The sequence below is a fragment of the Heptranchias perlo genome, chromosome 37 (genome assembly GCF_035084215.1).
Source record: "Heptranchias perlo isolate sHepPer1 chromosome 37, sHepPer1.hap1, whole genome shotgun sequence".
In the NCBI taxonomy this organism is placed as follows: domain Eukaryota; kingdom Metazoa; phylum Chordata; class Chondrichthyes; order Hexanchiformes; family Hexanchidae; genus Heptranchias; species Heptranchias perlo.
Window position 1 is genome coordinate 9198840 of NC_090361.1, and position 24630 is coordinate 9223469.

Genomic DNA, 24630 nt, shown 5'->3' on the forward strand with positions numbered 1-24630 from the left:
GCAGATATACTAGACTTCACAATAAAAATCAGCCACTCTTCTCACGGTTGACCATTTTTGATTGATTGCTCAATTTAGGGCGAGTATCGCACAGTATAGACAATCAGAGGAGGAGAGGCCGGATTCCTGAAGGCCTGTGATATGTCAACTAAGGAGGACAGAGTAATAATAGTCATTTGGTGCGTTGGATGCACAGGAATCAATTGTGTTTTTAATGCATAACCCAACTTTTACTCCTTTTATGTTGCCCGACACAACATGACACTTCTTAACCAAGGTCGCCAGCAAACTCCTTGCTGCCCACCAATGCCACTGCTGAACCATGCGGCCATGTGCAAATGGTGCTACAGTCCATTACCTTTAACACTGGTGGGGTGTAGAGCATGTCCTCAAGGCCCAGATGGCAGCAGTTGCCCAGATACTCCTGGGTGAACTCCAAAATCAGTTGCAAGTTGTAAAGACTGTCAGCTACAGACATGGTCTCCTTCAAGCAAACATCTGCGAAGGAAAGGGGCAGGGGGGATAAAAAGTTAAGAGCACAGTCACTGCAAACAGCACCAAGTCCAAGAAGTACACTTGTAGCTTAGCTGTGAGACAACTGGATGCTACGAGGTCCCAGGAAACCAATGCTCAAACAGAAGGGCTTAACTAAAGCTTTAACTTCCATGTGTTGCTCGCTCCAGTTTATTTTACCTGATGGTACTGCTCCAGTTGCAAGCCAGAAACCCACGATACCCGTTGATGCAAGCAACTAACTCCACCCTTGGGTTTTGAACAGATCCCAGAGAGCAGCTCACAAGATGTAAGAAACTCTGGGTGATCACTGCCACTGGGACTATGGAGGTTGGATTGCTGACCTCAGCAAGGGTTTGAAGAGCTATGCATTTGCCATCGGCTGCATGGTAACATGCAAGTGCTCACCGTGATCGAGTGCAACCTACAGGGCCAAACCCACTTTACTCGATGTATCAATACCAGTTTTAGTTTCAAAGAAATGTTGTATGGGAGTTCATAGAATTTACAGCACAGAAACAGGCCATTCGGCCCATCTGGTCCATACCAGTGTTTATGCGCCACATGAGCCTCCTCCCACCCTTCTTCATCTAACCCTATCAGCATATCCTTCTATTCCTTTCTCCCTCATCTGTTTATCAAGCTTCCCCTTAAATGTATCTGCTATTCGCCTCAACTACTCCTTGTGGTAGCAAGTTCTACATTCTTACCACTCTCTGGGTGAAAGAGTTTCTCCTGAATTCCCTATTGGATTTGTTAGTGACTGTCTTATATTTATGGCCCCGAGTTATTGGTCTGCCCCACAAGTGGAAACATCTGCTCCATGTCTAATCAAAATCCAAGTTTGATCTGAACGAAGACCCTGGTTTATATCCATTCTAGATTTTCCAGGTCACATCTCACCTTCCAAACGCAGCACATCCGGACAGTAATAGTGGATCAGGGCTGCTACCGCACATCCGTTGGCCACGTCCTTTAGCTGTGTTACCGTGGGGAAGCAGGGAGTCTGTTTGGTCAGCACCTTATCCTTCCTGTAGCGAATCTGGTTACAAGGAAAACAAAATCTCAGGTTTGGAAACAGAGCAGCTGAGAGGAGAGTGGGTTGGAGGGAAAACGCTACAAATAACAAGGATTGAAAGAGCCACTAGTATGGTTTAACTTCAGAAATAAGCAACACATATGGATAAAAATAAGAATACGCTGAGGGACTGGAGCCAAAAGCAAGGGCCTCGGTCCCCAACAGTGACCTTAGTGACACAATACTTCAAATTTAACTGGACACATCACGTATAACATGTGCACACGATGTATTTACTTACTGGGGGATGCGATGCCCTAAAGACGCTGGAAGCCAGGAACACGGCCTTAGTTAAGTTTAACTTCCCTCTTTAAATTCTCCCAATGCAGTCAACTTCATTGACAACTGGTCTGGGACAATGACGACACTCAAGTGAACCACATCATTCAAATGATCAGTTATTCCGAACAGTCAAATATCTTCCTATTTAAGTAACCCAGTGCCAAGCCAATCTAAAAGCTAAACTGAACCATTTAAGCATGCCCAATCCTAATGGGAACTGTGGCAAGTCCAACCCAAATGGGACCAGCTGTACAACTCAGGCCTTTTAAGTGATATATTAAGCAGCACACTTGAGATGTTCCTCGACTATATAACTTATAGGAACCTTTTTTTTTTAAGCAGCCTATTGTGTAAAGAATCCCAAAACCAGAAAATCATTCTCTGAATCAGATTGCTCCCAAACAACCTCCTGAGTAAAGACTCCTTAACAAAACACACACCCCTGAACAGGATTTCCAGTTAGAGGCTTCAACTGCATTTATTTTGAGTCATACTATAAGTAGCCACTGCTGCCATACTTTCAAAACATTAACAGTAGGGAGCAGAGTTCTGCACATGTACGTAAGGTTGGGTGTAATGTGATTTGCAGCTCGACAGTATAACAGGGCGACTGTTCTATTCTGCAACTAGTGGTCTAAAGTCAGTAACTGCAGACTAAAGTTAGGATTACCAGGAAAACTACAAATACTGAACTTCATTGAGTTTGTAACAACGTATTGATTGTCAAACCAACACTGTCATTTGTAATACTGGGCTCTGCAAACTATGGTAATAGATAAGTATGACCACAAGATAATCACTAATAAATCCAATAAAGAATTCAGAAGAAACTTCTTTACTCAGAGTGGTTACAATGTGGAATTCACTGCTATTCGCCTCATCCACTCCTGGTAAAGATGCAGAGAAGGGAAAGCTAAATAAGGACATGAGAGGACAAAGGAACAGAAGGATATGATAGGGTGAGATGAAGAGGGGTGGGATGAGGCTCGTGTGGAATATAAACACTGGCATGTACCAGTTGGGCCGAACGGCCTGTTTCTGTGGTGTAAAATTCTATATAATTCTTCTATTCCTCTTCTTTGCCTCTTCCCCATTTTAACCCATGTTTTAGACAGTAATTCTCTCTACTTATGCTATCATAGCCAGATATCGGAAGGGTCAAAGCTCAAAGTTGAATGATTCTGAAGCACAAGTCCAACATTCTGTTACTTCAGCAGGTCACATGATGTGCAGTCCAGGCAAAAGAAGCACAAGGAAAGCAAAACTCCTTCTGATTCCAGGCAGGCATTCACACGGCTTCTCATCCAGTTGCCTGGTTGGCAACGGATAAGACTCTGCTGCAAAGTGGAAGTCTCGCAAGCAGTGTCACTGGGCTGCCTCAAAGGTGCCCCCTTTTTCCATTTTATTCATCAACGTCCCTACAGACCCAAATACAAAATGAGACATTATACAGGACTCCTATTTCATACTGTGATTTTCTGTAATGCATAATCCAATCTAGGGTACGGAGGAACAGGAGGAGGCCATTTAGTCCATCGAGACTGTTCCGCCATTCAACGAGTTCATGGCTGATCTGTGACCTAACTCCATATACCTGCCTTAGCACCTTTGGTTAACAAAAATCTATCAATCTCAGATTTAAAATTAACAATTGAGCTAACATCAACTGCCATTTGCGGAATGAGTTCCAAACTTCTACCACTCTTTGCGTGTAGAAGTGTTTCCTAACTTCACTCCTGAAAGTCCTGGCTCTAATTTTCAGGCTATGTCCTCTAGTCCGAGACTCCCCAACCAGTGGAAATAGTTTCTGTCTATCTACCCTATCGGTTACCCTTAATATCTTGAAAAATTCGATCAAATCACCCCTTAATCTTCTAAATTGCAGGGAATACAACCCTAGTTTGTGTAATCGCTCCTCGTAATTTAACCCTTGGAGTCCAGGTATCATTCTAGTAAATCTACGCTGCACTCCCTCCAAGGCCAATATGTCCTTCCTAAGGTGCGCTGCCCAGAAGTGAACACAGTATCCAGGTGTGGTCTAACCAGGGCTTTGTATAGCTGTAGCATAACTTCTACCCCCTTGTATTTTAGTCCTCTAGATATAAAGGCCAGCATTCCATTAGCCTTTTTGATTATTTTCTGTACTTGTCCATGACATTTTAATGATCTATGTACATGGACCCTTAAGTCTCTTTGGATCTCCACTGTTTCGAGCTTTACACCATTTAAAAAGTACCCTGATCTCTCCTTTTTGGGTCGAAAGTGGATGGCCTCACATTTACCCACACTGAAATTCATTTGCCACAGTTTTGCCCATTCACTTAATCTATTAATATCTCTCTAATGTTGTGCTTCCATCTACACTGCTTACAATGCTGCCTATCTTTGTGTCATTGGCAAACTTGGATAAGTACCTCCTTCAGAAAGCTCCTCGCAAAATCCTTGATGCATTTAAAGGGAAAGCTAATTAAGTGCATGAGGGAGAAAGGAACAGAAGGATACGTTGATAGGGCGAAATGAAGTAGAGTGAGAGGAGAATCATGTGGAGCATAAACACCAGCATGGACTAGTTGGGCCGAATGGCCTGTTTCTGTGCTGTAAAATTCTATGTAATTCTATGTAAAAATGATATGCATTGCAATTACAATCAGGTCAATATTGAGGATTTAGATTCCAATTTTATTCTTGGTCGGTGTAAACTAACACAAATATCTTCACAAGCTTTTTTTTTAAATGTAGTTGAACATTTGCCACCAATCATTACATGGTGCAGAGAGTGAAGATTGGCTTATTTTAGAGAGCCATCGTGATACCCCTGGTAAACATCTCTTCCTCCAAGGAAGAGTCTGGGTCGGGCAGTCTGTTCTGAGTTAGTTGATCTCAGCTGTTTGGGAATAGGAATGGATCAATTTAGACCTTCAAGGATTCAGTTTACAATTTACTGGCATTATATCAAGTGCCAGGCCAATGTGAACCTCTTGGCCCTAAGATGAATATAAATCTTAGGGACTCAGGCAAAGGCTTTTAAAAACTTTCCAATCCAACTGAATACAGCAACTTGAATTTACATAAAGTCTTTAACATTCTAAAACGTCTCAAGGAGCTTCACAGGAGCAATTATTGAATAAAATTTGACATCGAGCCACAGGAGGAGATATTAGGACAGGTGACCAAAAGCTTGGTCAAAGAGGTAGGTTTTAAGGACAGTCTTAAAAGAGAGGAGAGGGGTGGACAGGTTTAGGGAGGAATTCCAGAGCTTAGGGCCTAGGCAGCTGAAGGCACGGTCGCCAATGGTTACAAATCGGGGATATGTAAGAGGCAAGAATGGGAGGAGCACAGAGATCTGGGAGTGTTGTAGGGCTGCAGGAGGTTATAGAGATAGGGATGGAGGGATTTGAAAACAAGGATGAGAATTTTAAAAATCAAGGCGTTTTGTGATGTAAACTTACTAAACCCTCACCGTGGCGAAATAGGTGTCCCTCCCTTTGAGCCTTCCTGTTATTGCACTTTGGCAACTTAATACTTTGAGGGATCACAGGAATACAGCCATGCCAGGGACTAGTGCAAGACTTGGAGAACCCAAACCCAGCTCTGGTTGGACCTATTCCTGGAGGTGTCACATGACCACCTGCCTCCAACCGCCCCGCCTCCACACTCCTGCCATTGGTCGCCCAACACGCCCATTCTTGCAGCGCTCTGCCTTCACCCACCAATTAGAAAGTGAAGAGACTCATTACCTAATTGGATGATTCTTGACTTGTAAGTCAAACGGCCTTCAATCACCAATATTTTTACCACTAACAGAAGTGTTCAAAGAAAACTTTAAAAACTCAACTTTTCGTGCCCTGATCATTTTTCCCCTGGGCTGCTTGTATCCTGGAGCGTTGGCAATCCACCACTGGGCTATTAACATATAATAATTCTACAGCTCCATTTCTAACTAAGACACCTGCATGCTATACTTCGGTGAAAGGGCCCTATGTGAAACGTTTTTGGACAGTCTCAACCCAATATCTACTGGTGGCACGTCCATAGACCAGCCCTCTAACTTGGCTCTTTCAATCAGACATGTTAAAGAATGCTAACCTTGGCCAATGGAAATATTAAGAGTGGTGTTGCAAGGGTGTAGACTCTTCTGGCTTGGATAGTTAAGGCAATTTGTCAGGGCAGAGTGATGAAGTCTTAGCTCTGGACTGCACAACAAAACGCATGTGAATGTTTACAGGGGACAAAGTCCAAACAAACAGGAGGTCAAATTAGCGTTGGGAAAGAGCAGAAAACTGGGCCTTTCAATCTGCTGCCAGGCATGGATGGTGCAGAGGAACTGTGATACAATTCCTTAAATAGAAGTTGTTCTACAAGCTCTGAAGGGAACCTCACTGATACCAGAACACCAACTCATTGAACATGGTTAGGATTTGACTCCCAGCACCAAGGAGCTTCCATTGTGTCCTAATTTCACTCAAGAGAACCAGCCGTCGAAGCTAATTCCCAAAGTTAAATTATCACAGGCAAACTTTTTTTTAAATTCCAACAGGTTTCCTATAAAATTACAGTGCTCTTGGAGAACCTTTCATTTCACTATTTCCCCCTCCTCCTCTCCCCAAAATCAAAGAATGATCCACTGATGTCGTTGACTGAATCTCAGGACTTCTCTTCTGTCAATATCACGACCAAGGGCAAGTGATTGACTGTCATGGGAACGTTTTGCTCAACTAGTCCTGGGCTCAGTGCAAAATGCTGGCTTGCGATCACAAGCAACGACGAGCACAGCATCAGCTCGCTTAGCGTCAGGGGAGAGAAGGGAGAGCACCAGTTGTGGACTGCGATGGAGGGCAGTGGGTGGGAGGGAGGGAGGAAAAAATGTTAGAGGTCGAGGGGAAAGAATGATACTGAATGTTTAACATACGTCACAAAGTCATAGGGAGGAAAAAATTGAGCTATAGCGATAGAGCAGGGGAGTGGGACAAATTAGATAGCTTTTTCAAAGAGCTAGCACTGGCACAATGGTCTCCTTCTACAGGGATCTGCTTTAATTGTTATTAGAAACCAATTGTCAGACTCCCTTCCCAACAGTACTGTGGGAGAACCTTCACCACATGGATTGTAGCGGTTCAAAAAGGCTGCTCACCACCATCTTCCCAAGGGCAATTAGGGATGGGCAATAAATGCCGGCCTCGCCAGCAACGCCCACATCCCATGAACAAATTTTAAGAAAAGATACCCTTGAAGAGCGAATCTCACCATTAGGGCCCCTTTTCAAAATAAACCCATCAAAAAATAACGATAGTGGGCTCAAACATACTTATGTTTACATTTTAGTTGCTTCACGTCTATATTTAAGACATTGTTAAGTGAGAGGACCAACTTTGCTGAGAGGAATCACAAGGCTGATTCCTAGCGGCAGAAGACTGGGCTACGAGCAAAGGTTTGGGGAGACTGAGAAAGGACGTCGGAAAAATATCAGATAGTAAACAATGTTAAAAAAAAAGAGTAAATTTGGATTATTTTTCTGAGCTGAACCACAACAGTGAGACAAGGGGCACAGGTTCAAACTGGTGAAAGTTTAGGACCAGTGTATTCAGAGTGACCAACACATGCAATGGGCTTGTGGGATGGGTTGTGTATAAACCCTGGAGTCAGTTTAGAGCACAGGATATTGCCAATGGTGTGTGGGGTGGCCAGGGGAGGGGGGAAAGGAAGGAAGGAGGGAGGGGGGAAAGGAAGGAAGGAGGGAGGAAAGGAAGGAAGGAGGGAGGAAAGGAAGGAAGGAGGGAGGAAAGGAAGGAAGGAAGGAGGAAAGGAAGGAAGGAGGGAGGAAAGGAAGGAAGGAGGGAGGGAGGGAGGGAGGGAGGGAGGGAGGAAAGAGGGAGGGAGGGAGGAAAGGAAGGAAGGAGGGAGGGGGGGAAAGGAAGGAGGGAAGGAAGGAGGGAGGGAGGAAAGGAAGGGAGGGAGGGAGGGAGGAAAGGAAGGAAGGAAGGAGGGAGGGAGGGAGGGAGGGAGGGAGGAAAGGAAGGAAGGAGGGAGGGGGGGAAAGGAAGGGAGGGAAGGAAGGAGGGAGGGAGGAAAGGAAGGGAGGGAGGGAGGGAGGGAGGAAAGGAAGGAAGGAAGGGGGAAAGGAAGGAAGGAAGGGGGGAAAGGAAGGAAGGAGGGGGGAAAGGAAGGAAGGAGGGGGGAAAGGAAGGAAGGGGGGAAGGAAGGAAGGGGGGAAGGAAGGAAGGGGGGAAGGAAGGAAGGGGGGAAGGAAGGAAGGGGGGAAGGAAGGAAGGGGGGAAGGAAGGAAGGGGGGGAAGGAAGGAAGGGGGGGAAGGAAGGAAGGGAGGGAGGGAGGGAGGGAGGGAGGGAGGGAGGGAGGGAGGGAAGGAAGTGCAAGTTATCTTTGAACAAAAGAGCTAGGATGAGTCAAATAGCCTTCCTCATCTGTAAAATGATAATTTAAAAAGGTAGTTGGACATAGGTGCCTATGTTCAGCTCCCACACTAATTAATGATGATTCAGCTCCCTCAAACTATCAGGTCTTCAAACCAGTGCTAGGCACCGATTAAACAAAAATTTTAAAGAAAAGCATGAACAAACAAAAGAGAGATAAGACTACATCAATTATTGTGTAAACCAATTTTTTTAAAGTCCCGAGAGACTTTCTAAATCAAAATTAAAGAGTCCACTTCAACTGAGCAGGCTTATATAGATTCAAGAGCTGAAATAAATATTAGAGGTCAAAATCCATACATTAAAAACAGGAAGAGATTCCTCCGCTAAATTCAATACCAGTTGGCTGGCTGTTTCAAACCTTGCACAGTTCAACATGTTACATATATTAATTCATGAATACATAAAATTTCATTTAAAGGTTAGTTTTTTTAAAAAATAAACTTCAGTCAACAACACTGCAATACAGAAGTTACAGCATTCCAAACAGGTTAAGAAAAGAAACTCTCATTCCAACTCCTGGTGGTAACAGACTGAATGGTGCATGCGTCGAGATGGAAAAAGACACTCATGGTCATTCGGCAAGACTGAAAAATACTGCACAGTGCACGGAAACATAAAATCGAGAAAAGATTCTTACGTGAAGTGAAAAAGTAAAAAGATGTCATTTTATGTTAGACTGTATTATTCCTTCTTAATGTACAGTTAAAAGACCCTACAACCTTGCTACTACCTGAACCTGTCATTAGCCAATTACAATATGGTTTGGAAGAACGTCAAGTTGATTGCCGAGATTTTTGGTTTATGCCACTTCACATGATTTATTTTATTTGAAGTGTCCAATTAGATGGTTGCATTTATTGACACCAGCTGCAAGGTCAGTGCATCGGAGTGTCTGGGGTGGGGGGTCACAGAGATTGTCATGTCTATTTAGGTGTGGGGGGGAAAGAAAAATGAGCCTCCTTTACTGCTCATATCAGCAGTTTTCCATTTTAGTGCCTGCTAGAATCGTGCACCCCCAAGGTAGAATGAAAAAAAAACTGACGTGCATTTATATAGCACCTTTCACGTCCTCAAGACATCCCAAAGCGCTTTACAGCCAATCAAGTACTTTTGAAGTGTAGCCACCGTTGTAATGTAGGAAACGCAGCAGCCAATTTGCGCACAGCAAGATCCCACAAACAGCAATGTGATAAACAGACCAGATAATCTGCTATAGCGATGTTGGTTGAGGGATAAATATTGGCCAGGACGCCTCGGAGAACTCCCCTGCTCTTCTTCGAAATAGCACCATGGGATCTTTTACGTTCACCTGAGGGGGCAGACGGGGCCTCGGTTTAACCTCTCATCTGAAAGACGGCACCTCCGACAGTGCAGCACTCCCTCAGTACTGCACTGGAGTGTCAGCCGGGATCACGTGCCCAAGTCTCTGGAGTGGGGCTTGAAACCACAAAAACCCCTTCTGCTCTGCCACCAATAGTCTACCTTAGCCTCAACCTCCCTATTGCAGGAGTGTCCAAGATTTTTAGTTTGTGGGCTGCAGTGCACACCACAGTTTGAGGAGTACATTTAAAGTCTAAATCATGGTCCCAATAACCTACACATATCTCAAGTTGCTGATACCAGCAGATCTTGGGTGTTGATTTAGGATTTATGTAATGAAGCAACAGCACCAAGAATAGCCTTGTCCAAAACTCCAAACCCACAAATCTCAAACAGAACAAGCAAAGAAAAAAATAAAAATCTAAATGCCAACAGGCTATGAAGGGCCAATAATCAGGGCTAGGACAGGGGCGGGGGCAGTGCCCTACTGCGTTGGTATAATAGTTTGGTTTTCCCACATCAGCCAACCATGCCACATTTTCTGTGCATTACCGATCACGTTGAACAAGCAATTTTGTGCCATGATCTAGTGCCCACTCGCAATGGATTTGCAGCTGGCACAATTTCTGTTTCATTTACAACGCACAACAACCACTGAGAGAAGAGACTTTCAAACATTAGTCTGGTCCCAGAGGTGAAAGTTTTGCATTCTGATCCATGTCAACTATTACTTCAGACATTTTCAAATTTGTGACAATTTTTTTTTTAAGAACTTCTACACCTCCTCCCACAAATTCCTCTCTAACAGAGCCTCAGGAAGGAAGCCAAGGGACAACTTGGACTCAAACTTAAGTTTTCATTGCTTCCAAGAGCTAATTTGCCAAATTGACCTGAACCAATAAAACAGAATCCATGAAGCCAGATCTCCCAAGTCGTCCAACAGACTCTGGTAGACTTCTTGACACTTTGCTCCAATCATCCCAGCCAGTAGTTTCTGGGCAGCCTGCACCCACCAAGGTTTGGGAGTGGGTTGCCCATCAACCTTCAGTGGTGTATCGTCGAGGGAGACCAGACGACAGATATAAGGAGTTGGCCATCAAATGTAAAAAGAAATTGGAAAATGCAACTGCTTCTTTGATAATGTATTTGAATCAATTTGGAGGAAATTGGGGATTAATTATACAAATTTTTCCCTCACATGGGTGGGTCTATGCCAGGATTGAGTTTGATGGCTTAAATCTCCCTTTTTTCATTCTCTTCCTTACGCTGGCTTCTCATCAAGACTCTAAGACGGGAGGAGGGGCTGAAGCTAGAACGAGCTGCTCCACTTACTTTTCTAAAAAGGTACCGCTTGAGGGGCAAGGGAAAAAGCCCTGATCAATAAACAAATAAAAAAGTGTATTACAGGAACAGAGTTAAATGGTGCACATACACCACTCCTGGTGACTACCCTTGTGTAAATGAATATTAATGGACACTGCCAGAGGGTTTGGATGGGTGTACCTAATGTAAACAGGAATGCTTCACCTGATATTTCCAATAACACCACGGTTGTCTGAGTGCAATACCGAACAGGCTGAATGTGGTACAACAACTCAAAAGTCAAATAGTAATACAGATTCATTTTGAATCCAACATTAAAAGGTTTATCAGAATTAGCCTTAAAGAAATGTGAATAATTGAACACAACTTTATTCTGAATGCATTATATTCATAAATTACTTATGAAGTAAAAGGTTAGGGACTTGCCAAATCCTCTACGATTCAACTTCCCCTAGGATTGGGGGCGGGGGGAGAAAAAGCAGAGAGGGGGGGCAAATTTTGGAGGGATAGCCAGTTTTTGTGCCAAGTCCATTCACAGTGGGAAGTGAGGCAATGGAGGATGAAAATAGAAAATAAAAAAAAAGTCAGAGTGATTATTTGAAACTCAGGCTTCAGGATCTCAGTGACAAGCTCTGACCGGATCAGGTAGGTTTTGAAAACTCCATGGCACTATTCCAAGGGGAGCAGGGCATTCCCCCAATGACCTGGCCTGTATGCTTCACCTAATATTTTCCTGTCCCTCATTAAATGGTCACCTCATGGCTGCTTGTGGGACATTGCTGGGGGGTCACATGTGCCTGCATAGCAACAGTTGCCGCGCTTCGAAGTAATTCATCGTGTGGTGTTGGCGTGATAATGCACTATGCAAAAGGCAAGTATTTTTTAATTATTCTTTCACATTACAATTTTTTATTCCTAACGGAAAGCATTAAAACCCTAAAGCTACACTCAGCGGAAAGTTGAGCAGAACTTTCTCTGGAGACTGAACTGGCTCAATTTGAGCATCAATGTTTCCTTGGGAGAACATCCTTAACAGGTTAAGTCTGTTGGACCGGGGCGGGGTGAGATGTGCTCCTCGGAACACAGCTTTGCTCGAGGATCAGACCAAGAACGCATTGTGGTCATCCCGCTGGAGAGAATAATTTGGTGAACACTTAAGGTCATTTTTAGGGGTATCCTCTACGGAAAGCAATGGTGGCAGCAGGTGGACATCTTTTCAACAATAACAAAAAGTGACCTTGTTTGAAAGATCAGGATGAACAAACAAATTAATCACTTCTAAAAGCACAAAGTTCAATACAGCAATTTCTGGATTGCAAGCCAGTTATTTTTTGATAGTAAAATTTCCAGCTGACTCTTATAATGGCAGAAGGCAGAATCTCTAGTAATGCCTTGGAAGTATCATGAAGCCAACTTGGGCCTGTTGTTTAAAAAGGAATGATACAGTCTCCTTTACTACCCATCCTGCTTCAACCACCCCACCTCTCCCCCCACCCCCCTCCCTCCAACCCCCCCCAAAAAAAATTAAAGACAAATTGATTGAACCAATGAGATACTTTACCATAGGAGGCTTATTCTCAGACTCCTTCAAACAAAAAGCGATGGCATGCTGAATGCAATGGCAAAGAAAGAAGAAGCATAAACGCAGTGTACGAGACTCAGCCACTTCAAGAGAGCGAGTGCTGAGATCTGTCATGTGATCAGCATGCAGCCTATGTTTGGCTAAAAAGGGGTGGGAGAGTGAGGAAACGGATTGGTGTCTCTTAGTTCATTCCATTGTTTGAATTGATGTTGCTGAGTCTCCATTTTATTTCCCCCACCCCATCAAATTATACCCTCCGATATCCAATTAGTCATTAGTGTGAGGGTTGACCCTGCTTAAGATAAGAGCATTTATTTCTTGCATATCTATGCACCCACTGCCCCCAACAAATATACCCTCCTTCTCTTCTGAAGGTGACAACTCAGGTTTAGGTATGATTCCTCTCATGCCAGCTTCCTTCAGGGATCTCTCCAAATTTGGCTATTGTTCAGGCGAGTCCAGACAGTGAGTGTTTGCAGCCTATTTGACTGGGGGAATTCAGTTACTCCTGATCCAAACCTTAACGTCATGTCTCAGGTACCTATCAGCAGGGTCAATGGACACCAAGCAAGACTGGGAACTTTGGCTGACTTGTCCCCTCTCTAACCCAGTGGCTTTGAGACCAACTGTTGTATTCTTGGTCTGATAGCCAGGGCAGCAGTAAGAATAGAAGCCAGCCAAACTTAGGCCAGTTTTACACTGCTCACTGACAACAAATGGTAAAGATGTGGAATACCATCACAGTGACCTGAGCTATATATTAAAAAAAAGGGACAATGCCCACTTTTCTTCCCATTAAAAACAAATGTCCTGCTTAGGGAAGAACACAGGTTTTGAAACATGCAATTCCCGAGGAGGCGGTTTTGTTAGCGAAAACAGAGAAAAGTTTATATATAAAAGGGAGTTATAATACTACAAGTTCTCTCCCTCTCATTACCCTGGAATTTTTTTTTGCATGAGAGAAGTTGCAATCGTTCCCCGTGGTGTTTTAAAACTTCCCTTCCCCACCATTCTCCGATTTTAACATAGCTTCAATGCTCATATGTTGGGAAGTGGACGACAATGGCTAGGCAGTATTTATTATGCATCTCTAGTTGCCCTGAGGGCATTAAGAGTCGACACATAGTTTGGGACTGGAGTCACGTCTAGGCCAGATAGATAATTCTCCCTAAAGAACATTGGTGGCCCAGTTGAGTTTTTGATGACAATCTGGCCGCTTTTGTAGTAATTTGAGATGTCAGCCCATAAATGATCAGATTTTTAGAATTCAATTTCACCTGCCATGGTGGAATTGGAACTCAAACCCTCTGGGTTGCTAGCCCAGTACCATAATTGCCAGGATACTTTACCCAATACCAACCCTCTTGGCCTTACTGCCTACGAAACCCATTTTGAAGCTCTGGCTCCATCTCACTTTCAGAACATTGGAACCTTGGATGGGATTTTAACGCTGGTCCAAGCTCTGGTGTGTGGTTTTTAATAGGGTTCTTTTTGGGAGACTTTTCTTCTCTCCAGATTACAAATTGTGGAGTGATCCAAAGAGAAGGCTCATCTCAAGCACCCTTCTGTTCCCAACTTGGCAGAGGGAGAACGTCCCTCGTCAACGCACTTGAACAAAAGCTCTGAAGAGCGCCTCTCAGAATCCCACTGCCCCTTTTGGACAAGGTGCACGTAAACCCGCAATCCCAAGCGCAGGGGGCAGACTCAGTGAAAGACAACATCCAATGGAATGATCTAAGAGACACGCCACACAATTTAAAAAGTATTCAAATCCTAACAATGGAGATAAAGTATTATTAACAGTCGCTCTTAAAAGCAAAGGATTCTGGGATTGCCAACTATCTCCGGTCAATACCCATAATTAGATAACCAGTTTAAAATGGTCCCAGTCATAAAGAGTTACAGACAGAGCAGAAAATGTAACGTGCATTTTTTAATCTATATATTAGATAATCTTAATTGCTTATAGAAAGGTCAAAATTCCTTTTTATTGCCCCCTAACAGGAATCTGTGAGGCCATCATGTTGCATTAAAATGGAGACAGAGCAACAAAGACTGAAGCAGTGGATGAACAACACCAACAAATTCCATTAAGCAAATAAGTGCTCTTGACTGAAGTGTAGCGGCCCCTTCACTGGAACGCTGCTCGATAAATCACAATTTCTGACGCAACATTTGACATTAGCGTCTGCCAGGAAAATCACAGAAGACACATAGTCTCCAACGCGCCTCTCCGTGACAACACGCTTTACGAACAAACTGGTGTTGTCGAAAGGTTTTAATATTAATCTTTTGGTACACACCTCATCAACCGGTCTAGGAAATGGCCAAAGCTGAATTTAAAAACAAACAATCTAGCCAACTAAGAGAAGTTTGCAGCATAGTTTAAGAACAGAGCAGTTTGTAAATTGGTGCCACAAAACACCAATATTTTCCCACTCAACTGCAAAGCTGCAAGAGCCGAGCAGAAAGAAAAAATTGTTCTTTTCCTCCTGGCCATCTTTACCTCCATTTTTATTTTGTACCCATTTCCTTCTGCTTTCACGATCCCTTTCTTTCTCTCCTGCTGGCTTTAGTTTTGTGACTTCCATTTTGAATACTCCCATCTACGTGTCTTTTTCCTCCTCTCTCTTCCCCACCCCCCAGTTTCTCCCATCATCCCATACTCGTAGTCTTTTACTTTATATTGGTAGTCTTGCGCAGGGGTGGGCTTGAACTCATGTTTTTAAAAAATAAATTACTTAACTCCAACCCCCACAATGGTCCAGCGAGTTTATATACAGGAAGTCTGAGCCAAACAGACCATGAAGGGTCCAAGGGCAATCCATGGTCTGCAGCGAGTTAACTGGTCACGGTAGACAATCTAAGCTCGTTTCTATTTGTGGCAATTAGAATTTTTGAAGGATTCCAAGTTTATCAGAATGACTGCAGGCACTTGAGAAATGGCGCAATTTGTTTTTACATGGCAGTTTAATTTTAAGGTTTGGGGTACAATAAAATGAAGATGGTCCTTGATTAACCTCAGTGCCCCTTGATTTTAGGAGACGGAGTGGAAGGTGGCGGATGGGGGAAAACACAGCTAAAGTTCCTTTTCCCAATAGTTATCCAGAGACCCCCTGCTTAGGGTTGCCAACTCTGGTTGGACATATTCCTGGAGGTTTCATCACAAGACCTCCCCCCTCCAACCACCCTGCTTGGTCAAACAGTTTTATCCCCCCCTCCTCTCCCCCAATATTATTTTATATCTAATAAACCAAAAACACACAATTTTCTTAACGCCCCCTAAAGATTTTCTCCCAGGTTTGCTCACGGCAGTGTCCTCGGGATTCATCTTCAATCCCTGGAGACTCCAGGGCAATCCTGGAGGGTTGGCAACCCCCAGCCAGAAGTGAGGGTCCACGGGCACAAGACGAAGACAATATCAGGTTGAGCTGCAATGTTCCTTCTGGTCATGTAGCCTGCCAGGATTCACCATCGATTCTCAGGTGGGAATAATGGCCATTTGGACTGGAGAGCTCTGGTTACTTGCCCCACTGAGATGCAGGAACATTCACATCTCCTACAGCAGGGTGGAGGGGGGGGGTGCAGGAGGAGGGATATCAAAGTCATCCACGGGCCATCTTCCAGTCGCTAGCCCAGACCAGCAGTACTTTAGTGCTAGGATCAGATCATCATTTGTCCTTCTAATCTGGGGTGGGTTGATGAAGGAAATAATACATCGGGGAAAAATGAAATTAAATTGAATTTAGGGCCATGTGAGGTGGGAAAGGAACTAATAATTCTATGGTGAGATTCATTTTTGTAAGGCAAGGATATTAAAGGTTACGGAACCAAGGCAGGTAGATGGAGTTACAACACAAATCAGCAATGATCTAATTGAATGGCGGAACAAGCTCGAGGGGCTGAATGGCCTACTCCTGTTCCTATGTCTCTATGTGTAGAGCCTTGTGGTCATGGGACGGATCTAATTCTAGTTTGATCCTCACAATGGATTTCAGATGTATTCACCATACAGCACTATATTTCTGTATCTTCCATTCTATAATCACACATGACAGACAATACAGTTGATGAGATTTAGAGCAAAGGAATTCCTTTAGTTACCAATTCACTAACAGACACCCCTCAACAAAAATGATTGAAAACCGTAGTGGATTTTGTACCTGAGGGATCACCACTAACACCCTTGCATTATGCCTTAACCTCTAACAGACTCAAAGTATCTTGCTGACAAGTATTCTAACTTGGAGTTTGTTGAACTCCCTCCACCAATGTGGAAAAACACTTAGGGAGCAATTTTAACCAAATCCGCCCCTTGGGAAACCCACGGGATCGGGTGCAACGTTGGTTTGACACCCCGCCCGATTTTATTCTCTCTCCATTGATGTGTACTTCCCCTTCTCTAGAGGACAATCCAGCAGAGGCCAGGATTCGTGTGGGCTGCCCTGTGGTGTCGCCCACTTCAAACTAACACTCCATACAGTCATATCAACCCACAACACTGTTGCAGGTAAGAAGCCAGGTCAGATCACCTGCAAACATCAATTGCCAGACAAACCCATTAGAAATGCACATGAAATAAGAACAGATTATAGACGGCATACCCGAGAGAGAGATCAGGTTAAACTCGGCATGGCTGCACTCCCAAGATGGAGCCTCACTAGATGGAAGCACGAGACAGAGATAGAGCTGCAACACTATAGCCCTGGATCTCCAACCTTGTGACAGGGGACAGGACAATGATCCATGAATGCACCCTCACTGAATTTGCCTTCGGGAGAAAGGAACAACCTTGGTAAAAGGGCTGGTTTTTAAACCTTTCCATAGCAATGCAGGGGACTCGAGAGTTTTCACAAGATCGAAGCCCATTAACAGTGAAGGAGTCTCCTGGCTGGTTTAGTGGACAAACATACCAGGGTGGTGCTGGGTTAGCCAAGTCAGTTGCAGCAGTTTCAGAGGTGCTAAAATTGGCCTCAACATCTTTGGATTTGGTGGGGAGCATTAATCAGGGATCCTGCTTCCGATCGCTATTGAGTAAACCTTCTCTGTCCCCCCAATACCAGCCAACAAACGTGGACATCATGCCCCCACGTTGGAACAGTTGGTCGACACTCGCTGTATGTGAAGGGCGGCCACTGGGGTGGGTTAGCAGAGGACTTCTGGCCCCTCTACGCCCCGACATGTGTCAGTGCCTTGAGGTGTGGAGAGAAAAAAAATCAATCTTTCTCCCTAGGTTGCAAGGAGACATCAACTCAGGACTAGGAGTCAAAGAATGAGGGAGTCCAGCAGAAATGTTTTCATGGAAGGGGTAATTGGAATATGGGATAAAAGGGGCTGCTGAAGCCAATTCTCTCTCAATGTTTAAGAGGGAGACAGATGAAGAAGAAACCAGAGGAAGGGAACGAGCAGGAAAATGGAACTAAAGTAGACAGCTCCGGTGTGAAGCTAGCACCGGCATGAAAGGACAAAGGGCGTTCCTTTTGCGCTGAGCTAACAAATTCTAGAATCATACAGTGCAGAAGGCGGCCATTCGGCCCATCATGCCTGTGCCAGCTCTTTGAAAGAGCTATCCAATTAGTTCCACTGCCCTTGCTGTTTCCCCATAGCCCTGCAATTTTCTCCTCCTTCAAGTATTTATCCAATTCGCTTTTGAAAGTTACTATTTAATCTGCTTCCACCGCCCTTTCAGGCAGCGCATTCCAGATCGTAACGCGTTTGACAGCCGTCAGTGCGCAAGAAATGGACAGAAGCAATTTTAGCTTGAATTTGTTTCACCAGGAACCGAGATAACCGAGAAGCTCCAAATTCATTACACTCACACGCTTGCTCAAGAGGAACGTGCATCAGCGCTTAATCCCCAAGTGCAGCCACTCAGGTAATAGTTCGTTCCGGAACCAGTGCAGCCGATGGTAATGAGGCAATTTATATGCGGACACTAGAGAATTCATGGAGCTCTGACGCCCAAAATAAAAATTAGAACTAGCTCACCAGCAGTGCAGCCTCCGTTATAGCAAGCGTCACAATCTGGAACGCAACACTAATATGAAGCAATATCATGACAATAAAACGGAGTGCCTATACAGTGTTGAAAATGGAGTGCACCGTCTTTTTTAAAAAAGGCGGGGAGGAAAAGAGAAACACAATAAACTCTCTAAAACAGATTTAAAAATATGCATTATTTTGGCTTTATGAAACATGTTTTTCTCCTTCTCTCTGTCCGGATTTGCATTGCAAGCATCATTGGCACCCTTCAATGGTACTTCAAAATAATCACTCTTTGACCATTCTCTCATCACTTTCCTGTCACGATTATCCATCAACCCAACTGGTCAGGTCAGTGGTGGTCGGGGATTTTGCTACAGATGCTGCCTCCAACCAGCCAAAAATTTGTGGGGCGGGAGAGGATTCATCGCTTCGCCTTCCTCGTCTTACCCTCTCGGCCACACCACACTCCACAGATTCTCCACCCAACCACAAGCTCGTGAACTGGAAAATGCCACCCACAGTGGGCAGCTAAACGTGATTGGCACAAGGCTTGGCGCATAGCCCGGGCCATCTGAAGGGCAGTCCGGTTGACTGACTAACGGAAGTCCCTTCACACGCATGCATTCATGTACACACACTTCTGACTACCTGGATAAGCCTTTCACCCATTGAGCATATTCCTGCCCACAAGTCAGAAGATGATTTCGATCGGCCGCAATAAATTTGGCAAAAGCCCCAATACTTTAAAGGGACACTGCCTTCCTGAGATTGTTTGGCAAACCCTTTGGGGAGATTGATGAACCACAGTACAGACCCCGATATTTTTCCCACGATAGAATTCTTCATGCTAAGAAACCTACCACACACTTGATGAAGATCATGCCCCTTTAAGAGGAGATGTTGTTTTATCTATTAATTTGTTGAAGAAATACACAATAGGATTTGCCCACGTAAAGTAGTCGCTGCACTTTGAAAATAATTCATCGTGTGAAGCACTTCGATGTGCTAAGGCGCTATGTACATTCAAATTTTCTTTTTTAAAAACTTGTACAATAAACAATCCCAGCATCCTTTGCTTGTTGAGCGTCACATCATGCAGCCCCCTGAAGGGTGATGGGGTTTTAAAAAAAAAAAGGTAAAAGAAAACACACACACTGTGCAACTCTAGCAAACAGTTTTAAATAGTCTCAATAAATTCAGTTAAACAAGATTGTTCTTTTTTTTAAAATAAAGAGGGCAGGAGTCGGGGTGGGGTCAGAGGTGAGATGCAGTAAAAGTTGAGAGGTGGACTTACAGGAACTAGCTTCCAGTACCACTTGGTGGGACACTGTTGAGGACAGTGTGTCACAGAGGCAGAGAGGTCAAAGGGGCACAGGGAAGAAAGAAGGGAAAAGACGAGAAGCATGTGAATTTCATAATATTAAAAGTGCTTCAGTTGTCAAGCAGGCGTTGCTATAAGAAATATTACATACATGTTAAATATTCTGCAAGATTCAAAGCTTAACAACGCAAGATATGCAGAAGATTCAGATTTCACTGTACATCGAGTTAAAAATTTTTTACACTGCAACTCCAAAACTCTTTCCCCCTTTGCTTTGTGTAAGAGAAAACTGAAATTCTTACAGACCAGAAATAAAAATGGTTTCTCCAAGATTGACAAATCATTAAAAGTAGCAACGCAGGTTAACAATGCAAACAAAGCACTGGGGTTTGTTTCTACAGGAATAGAATTGAAAAAGCAGAGAAGTTATGTTAAACTTGTATAGAACCTTGGTTAGACCACGCGGAGTACTGTGCACAGTTCTGGTCTCCATATTACAAAAAGGATATAGAGGCACTGGAGAAGGTGCAAAGATGATTTACAAGGATGATACCAGAACTGAGCGGTTATACCCATCAAGAAAGATTGAACAGGCTGGAACTCTTTTCTCCAGAAAAGAGAAGGCCGAGGGGTGACCTAATGAGGTCTTTAAAATTATGAAGGGGTTTGATAGGATAGACGTAGGGAAAATGTTTCCACTTGTGCGGGAGTCCAAAACTAGGGGGCATTAATGTACGATAGTCACTAATAAATCCAATAAGGAATTCAGGAGAAACTTCTTTACCCAGAGAATGGTGAGAATGTGGAACTCACTGCCACATGGATTGGTCGAGGCGAATAGCATAGATGCTGGATAAGGACATGAGGGAGAAAGGAATAGAAGGTTACGCTGATAGGGTTAGATGAAGAGGGGTGGGAGGAGGCTCGGTTGGAGCGTAAACATAGACCAGTTGGGCCGAACGGCCTGTTTCTGTGCTGTAATTTCTATATAATTCAATTTGACAACACGTAATCAAAACGTGCTTTCTATTTTTTTTTAAAGGAAAGTCACGAAGTATTGGAGCTCCTCTTCACTTCCACCGCCTGCTTGGTGGGTGAACGCTTTGCTCGATGTGGTACTGAGCCCTGGAGAGTGAATCAGGTCCCAGTCTGGGCTGTGTTTGCTCATCTCAGTCAGGACAGCAGTCGAGGTGTCACAGTTGGCCTCAGTATCCCTGGTAACCCAGTGACTCTGTTGCCCCGCCCCCCCTCCCCTCCTAGAACACGTGTGCGTGGAACTTGAGCAAAGGCGCACTCCAGCTCTGTCGTGATGCTGTCCATGGGGGAATAGCCTGCCGAGACTCAATGTCCAGCCTCTCAAATGCAGAACGACCAACCGCACAAGGAACGAGGAGAGTTTTCAGCACCAACAGAACAGCAGCCCGAGAAGGGAGGAAAACAAGGAGACTTGTATTTAAAATCATAAAATTAACATAGCAAAACAATTCGACTCATGATGCTGTCTCAGTGTAAATCCTGGGTCGCCAGCGTCTCAAACTCTGAACCCTCCACACATCCTTGGCAACCAAGGACATATATCCACAGTACACAAAGCACATAAAAACCAACAAACAAACAATACATTTGGAGTCTGTTCCTAATCAACGTCTCTCTCATCCCACGGGAAGCCCCTCCTCCCCCAGCTACAGCTGATCTGCTCCCAGGCCGCAGGCCTCTGGGAGACACGTTTAAAATGGCCCTTAAAACAACAACATCCTCTGCTCAAATGCTTCCTCCCTGTTGGCAGGAGTCTGGCTTCACTCAGGACCTCCCTCCGACAACACAGCAGTGATGGGCACCTCGATCAGTGTGTGGGGAGGGCACTGCGGGCACATAGCCCCTCTCCGACCACTGGACCCTCTGCTCCGACGGGCAGGGCCCTCGTCACGTCCTGGAATCTTAAATTAACTAAAAACAAAAGGACGCCAAGCACTGGAACAATCTATGGTCTTGTCTAGGTCAGAGTTTAAGTTCTCTCATTTGGCTGCCATGGATAAAATTCATGTTCTTTTTCCTACAGGACAACTCCCGCCACCCATTAACAAGATGATACAGGGAAGGGGAAAATTATTTTGCCACATGTCCACTCTGAACAGCTAGCAAGCAGCAAGTGTGCAGCGTCTACTGCCAAATTACACAGTTTCTGTCGTTTACAATTTACTACATTTCTCCGCTGAAGGCTCGGACTCATGCCAGGGTACAGTTCCACAAGCAACTCTCACCAACCTGCAATTTCTCCCCCCCACCCCCCCCCCCCCCCGCAGCTATTCAACCTTGGGGGGAGGGGGGGTCACAGGAGACCCTGGTCCTGTCCATACATGCTGTCAAAGCCCAGAGGGATCACCGGAACTCCCAAGACCTCGGCAAGTGTTATTTTTTTCTCATCCCTGGCCCAAGGGATGAATCTGAAGCTAAATGTCAGCACTTCGGTGAAATCTGTCGTAATCAGGAGGAAGCAAACAGACACAAGGGGGACATGGTACAGCTGCGCGAACTGCATGTGGTCATCCATGTAGTTGACTCAAGACCCAACTGATTCGAACCAGTTGCACACAGTGTTTTAGATTGTGCATCTTGTGAAACTTTATTCAGAAATAGAGACACATTGGACAGTAAAAATGTGCTATCATATTCCAAGTTTATCACAGGCCAATCTACCATTCCTGATCTGTATGGCCAGTTTAAACAGAGAATCGTCCACATAATCAGCAAAGACTGGAAACAAAACGCGATACGTAGCAAACCCACTGCCGTGAGTAATTCTCTCTCTCCTATATTAACTGATGTGTGCTCAATTACTTTTTCTTTTATGTTATTCATTTTCAGGATGTGGGCGTCGCTGGCAAGGCTGGCATTTATTGCCCATCCCTAGTTGTGAGCTGGATGCGCACACAGAGTTCAGTGGTAGATCCTGTAAACCAAAAAATTGTTCTAAAAACAGTCTAAAATCGGAGCTGGAGGCAAGTCCTTTCACAGTACTTAACCCCTAAACATCCCTTCTCCTCCTAGAAACCACAGGACAGCGGGGAAATCCTCCAGGACTAGAATAAGACCATTGCTCTAGGTCACTTGGTAAAGTCACAAACTGTAAATGGCGGAGGAAATCAGGGGTGCACAAGAGGCCAGAATTCTCGGAGGGTTGGATAAGGTCAGCAGAGTTTGGGATGAGATGTAAAGGGGTTCGATTTATTTTTTGTGTTTTAAAGTCACACTCTACTTTCTGTGAACGATGCACCAGAAACCCCAAACACAGTCGGCACAATAACTCAATGTGTTTTTTCTTTTTTTTTAAAAACAAAAATCTGTTGATTATAGTCAAAGACACCAGCGAGCTTTGTGCTGTAGTGACAGCCTTGACACCATGAGCGACCAGTTAATTGAACACGACAAGCAGACCAAGTCAATTAAAAATGACCACCTCCTCGATGGCTGGTCAAAGCGGAACAGATTATAACATCTCATCACTGCCAAACCCGTGTCCCTTAGGCTTAGATGTAGAATTGTTCAGGCAAATATTCAAAGCACCTCTCCAGCCATATTGAGATGGACAGCTCAATGGATAGTCCAATAAAGCAGCCACAACACAAGAGACATTACAGAAGCTGCGGCAAAAAAACTCAATTTTCACACTAGTTCAAATGAAAACAAAAATGAATTTTACTCCGCACAAGAAATGTAAGTAAGCTCCCAGAATGCAATGTTGACTAATTATCGAACCCCCTTAAAATGGAGGGACAATTGGGGCCTTCCTTTCTTGTACAGGGGACAATGAGCAGAGAGTTGTTCGAGTGGGCCCCGCCATTTGCTTTTCCAGCCCCTGCTCATGCTGTTCACGCAAGGGGTTTGGAAAACAACCAATTTTGGTTGGCTAAAATCACCCCATAATCCACTTCTGGTCACCCTGGTTCGCATAGGAGTTCACCAATCAATCTCTCTTTCCTAAAGATCACGATACATGAAAAGTGCAGCTATTTATAGCTCTGCAAATAAACGTTAGTCACCGAACAGGGTTTACAGTATTGGCTAAAACAGTGAACAGTTCTGCCAGTGTCTGACTACTTCTGCTGTATAAATGGCCTCTGTAAAATAGTCGGAATGGCGTGTGCCCTCTCCCAACCACTTGAGGGATACGGACATCTTCGTGAGACAGGTTTGTGCTGTAGGTGAATTAAATGGAAAACGAGCTCGCATGGCCACCATTTTCCAGTCCGAGGGAAACAACTGATCCCGTGGCAGATTCTGCCCGACTTTTTTCTTCTTCCAACATGATTGGAACTTCTAGTCTTGTTTCTGTAGAATCGCCCAGTTATATATGAGCTAATAACAAAATGATATTACTGCCGTTGCTGGCTTTGCACAAATAGGAACTCTTCCCCACTATTTACTGCAAGTTATTTTCTCCTCAGTGTTCAAGTCTCCCCATCTCTCCCTAAGTTGAAACAATGGTCTGCTCCTGGGGCTAGGTCAATGCCAATTTATCACTGGCCACTTGCAGGTGCTAGAGGATGTCTCTTATCCCTTTTACCCTTATTCACCTCCATCACCACCACCCAACAGCAGCATAGCCAAGATGAGGAGCTCAATGCAAAGGGCGCAGGGGCACAAACACAGAGCACAGAGTGTATTACAGCTTTAGCGTGAACACTGAGCATGACTTATTTCTACAATTCAAGAACAAAGCGTCCATTGAGACCCTGTACAATTTAGGATTCGTAGTGGAGGGGAAAAAAAGCTATGATGTTCAATCCCGAGAAA

The 24630-nt window shown here is 44.4% G+C and overlaps 1 protein-coding gene across 1 annotated transcript in view; it reads right to left on the minus strand.

The window, feature by feature from the left end:
• Positions 1 to 24630, minus strand: part of camsap3 (calmodulin regulated spectrin-associated protein family, member 3) — a 167942-nt gene that overhangs the window by 43115 nt on the left and 100197 nt on the right. The window contains exons 5-6 of the mRNA XM_067973084.1: positions 1417 to 1555; positions 359 to 498 (exon numbers count right to left, since the gene is read on the minus strand). Coding sequence (XP_067829185.1) covers positions 359 to 498; positions 1417 to 1555 — 279 coding nt within the window. The remainder of the gene's footprint in view (positions 1 to 358; positions 499 to 1416; positions 1556 to 24630) is intronic.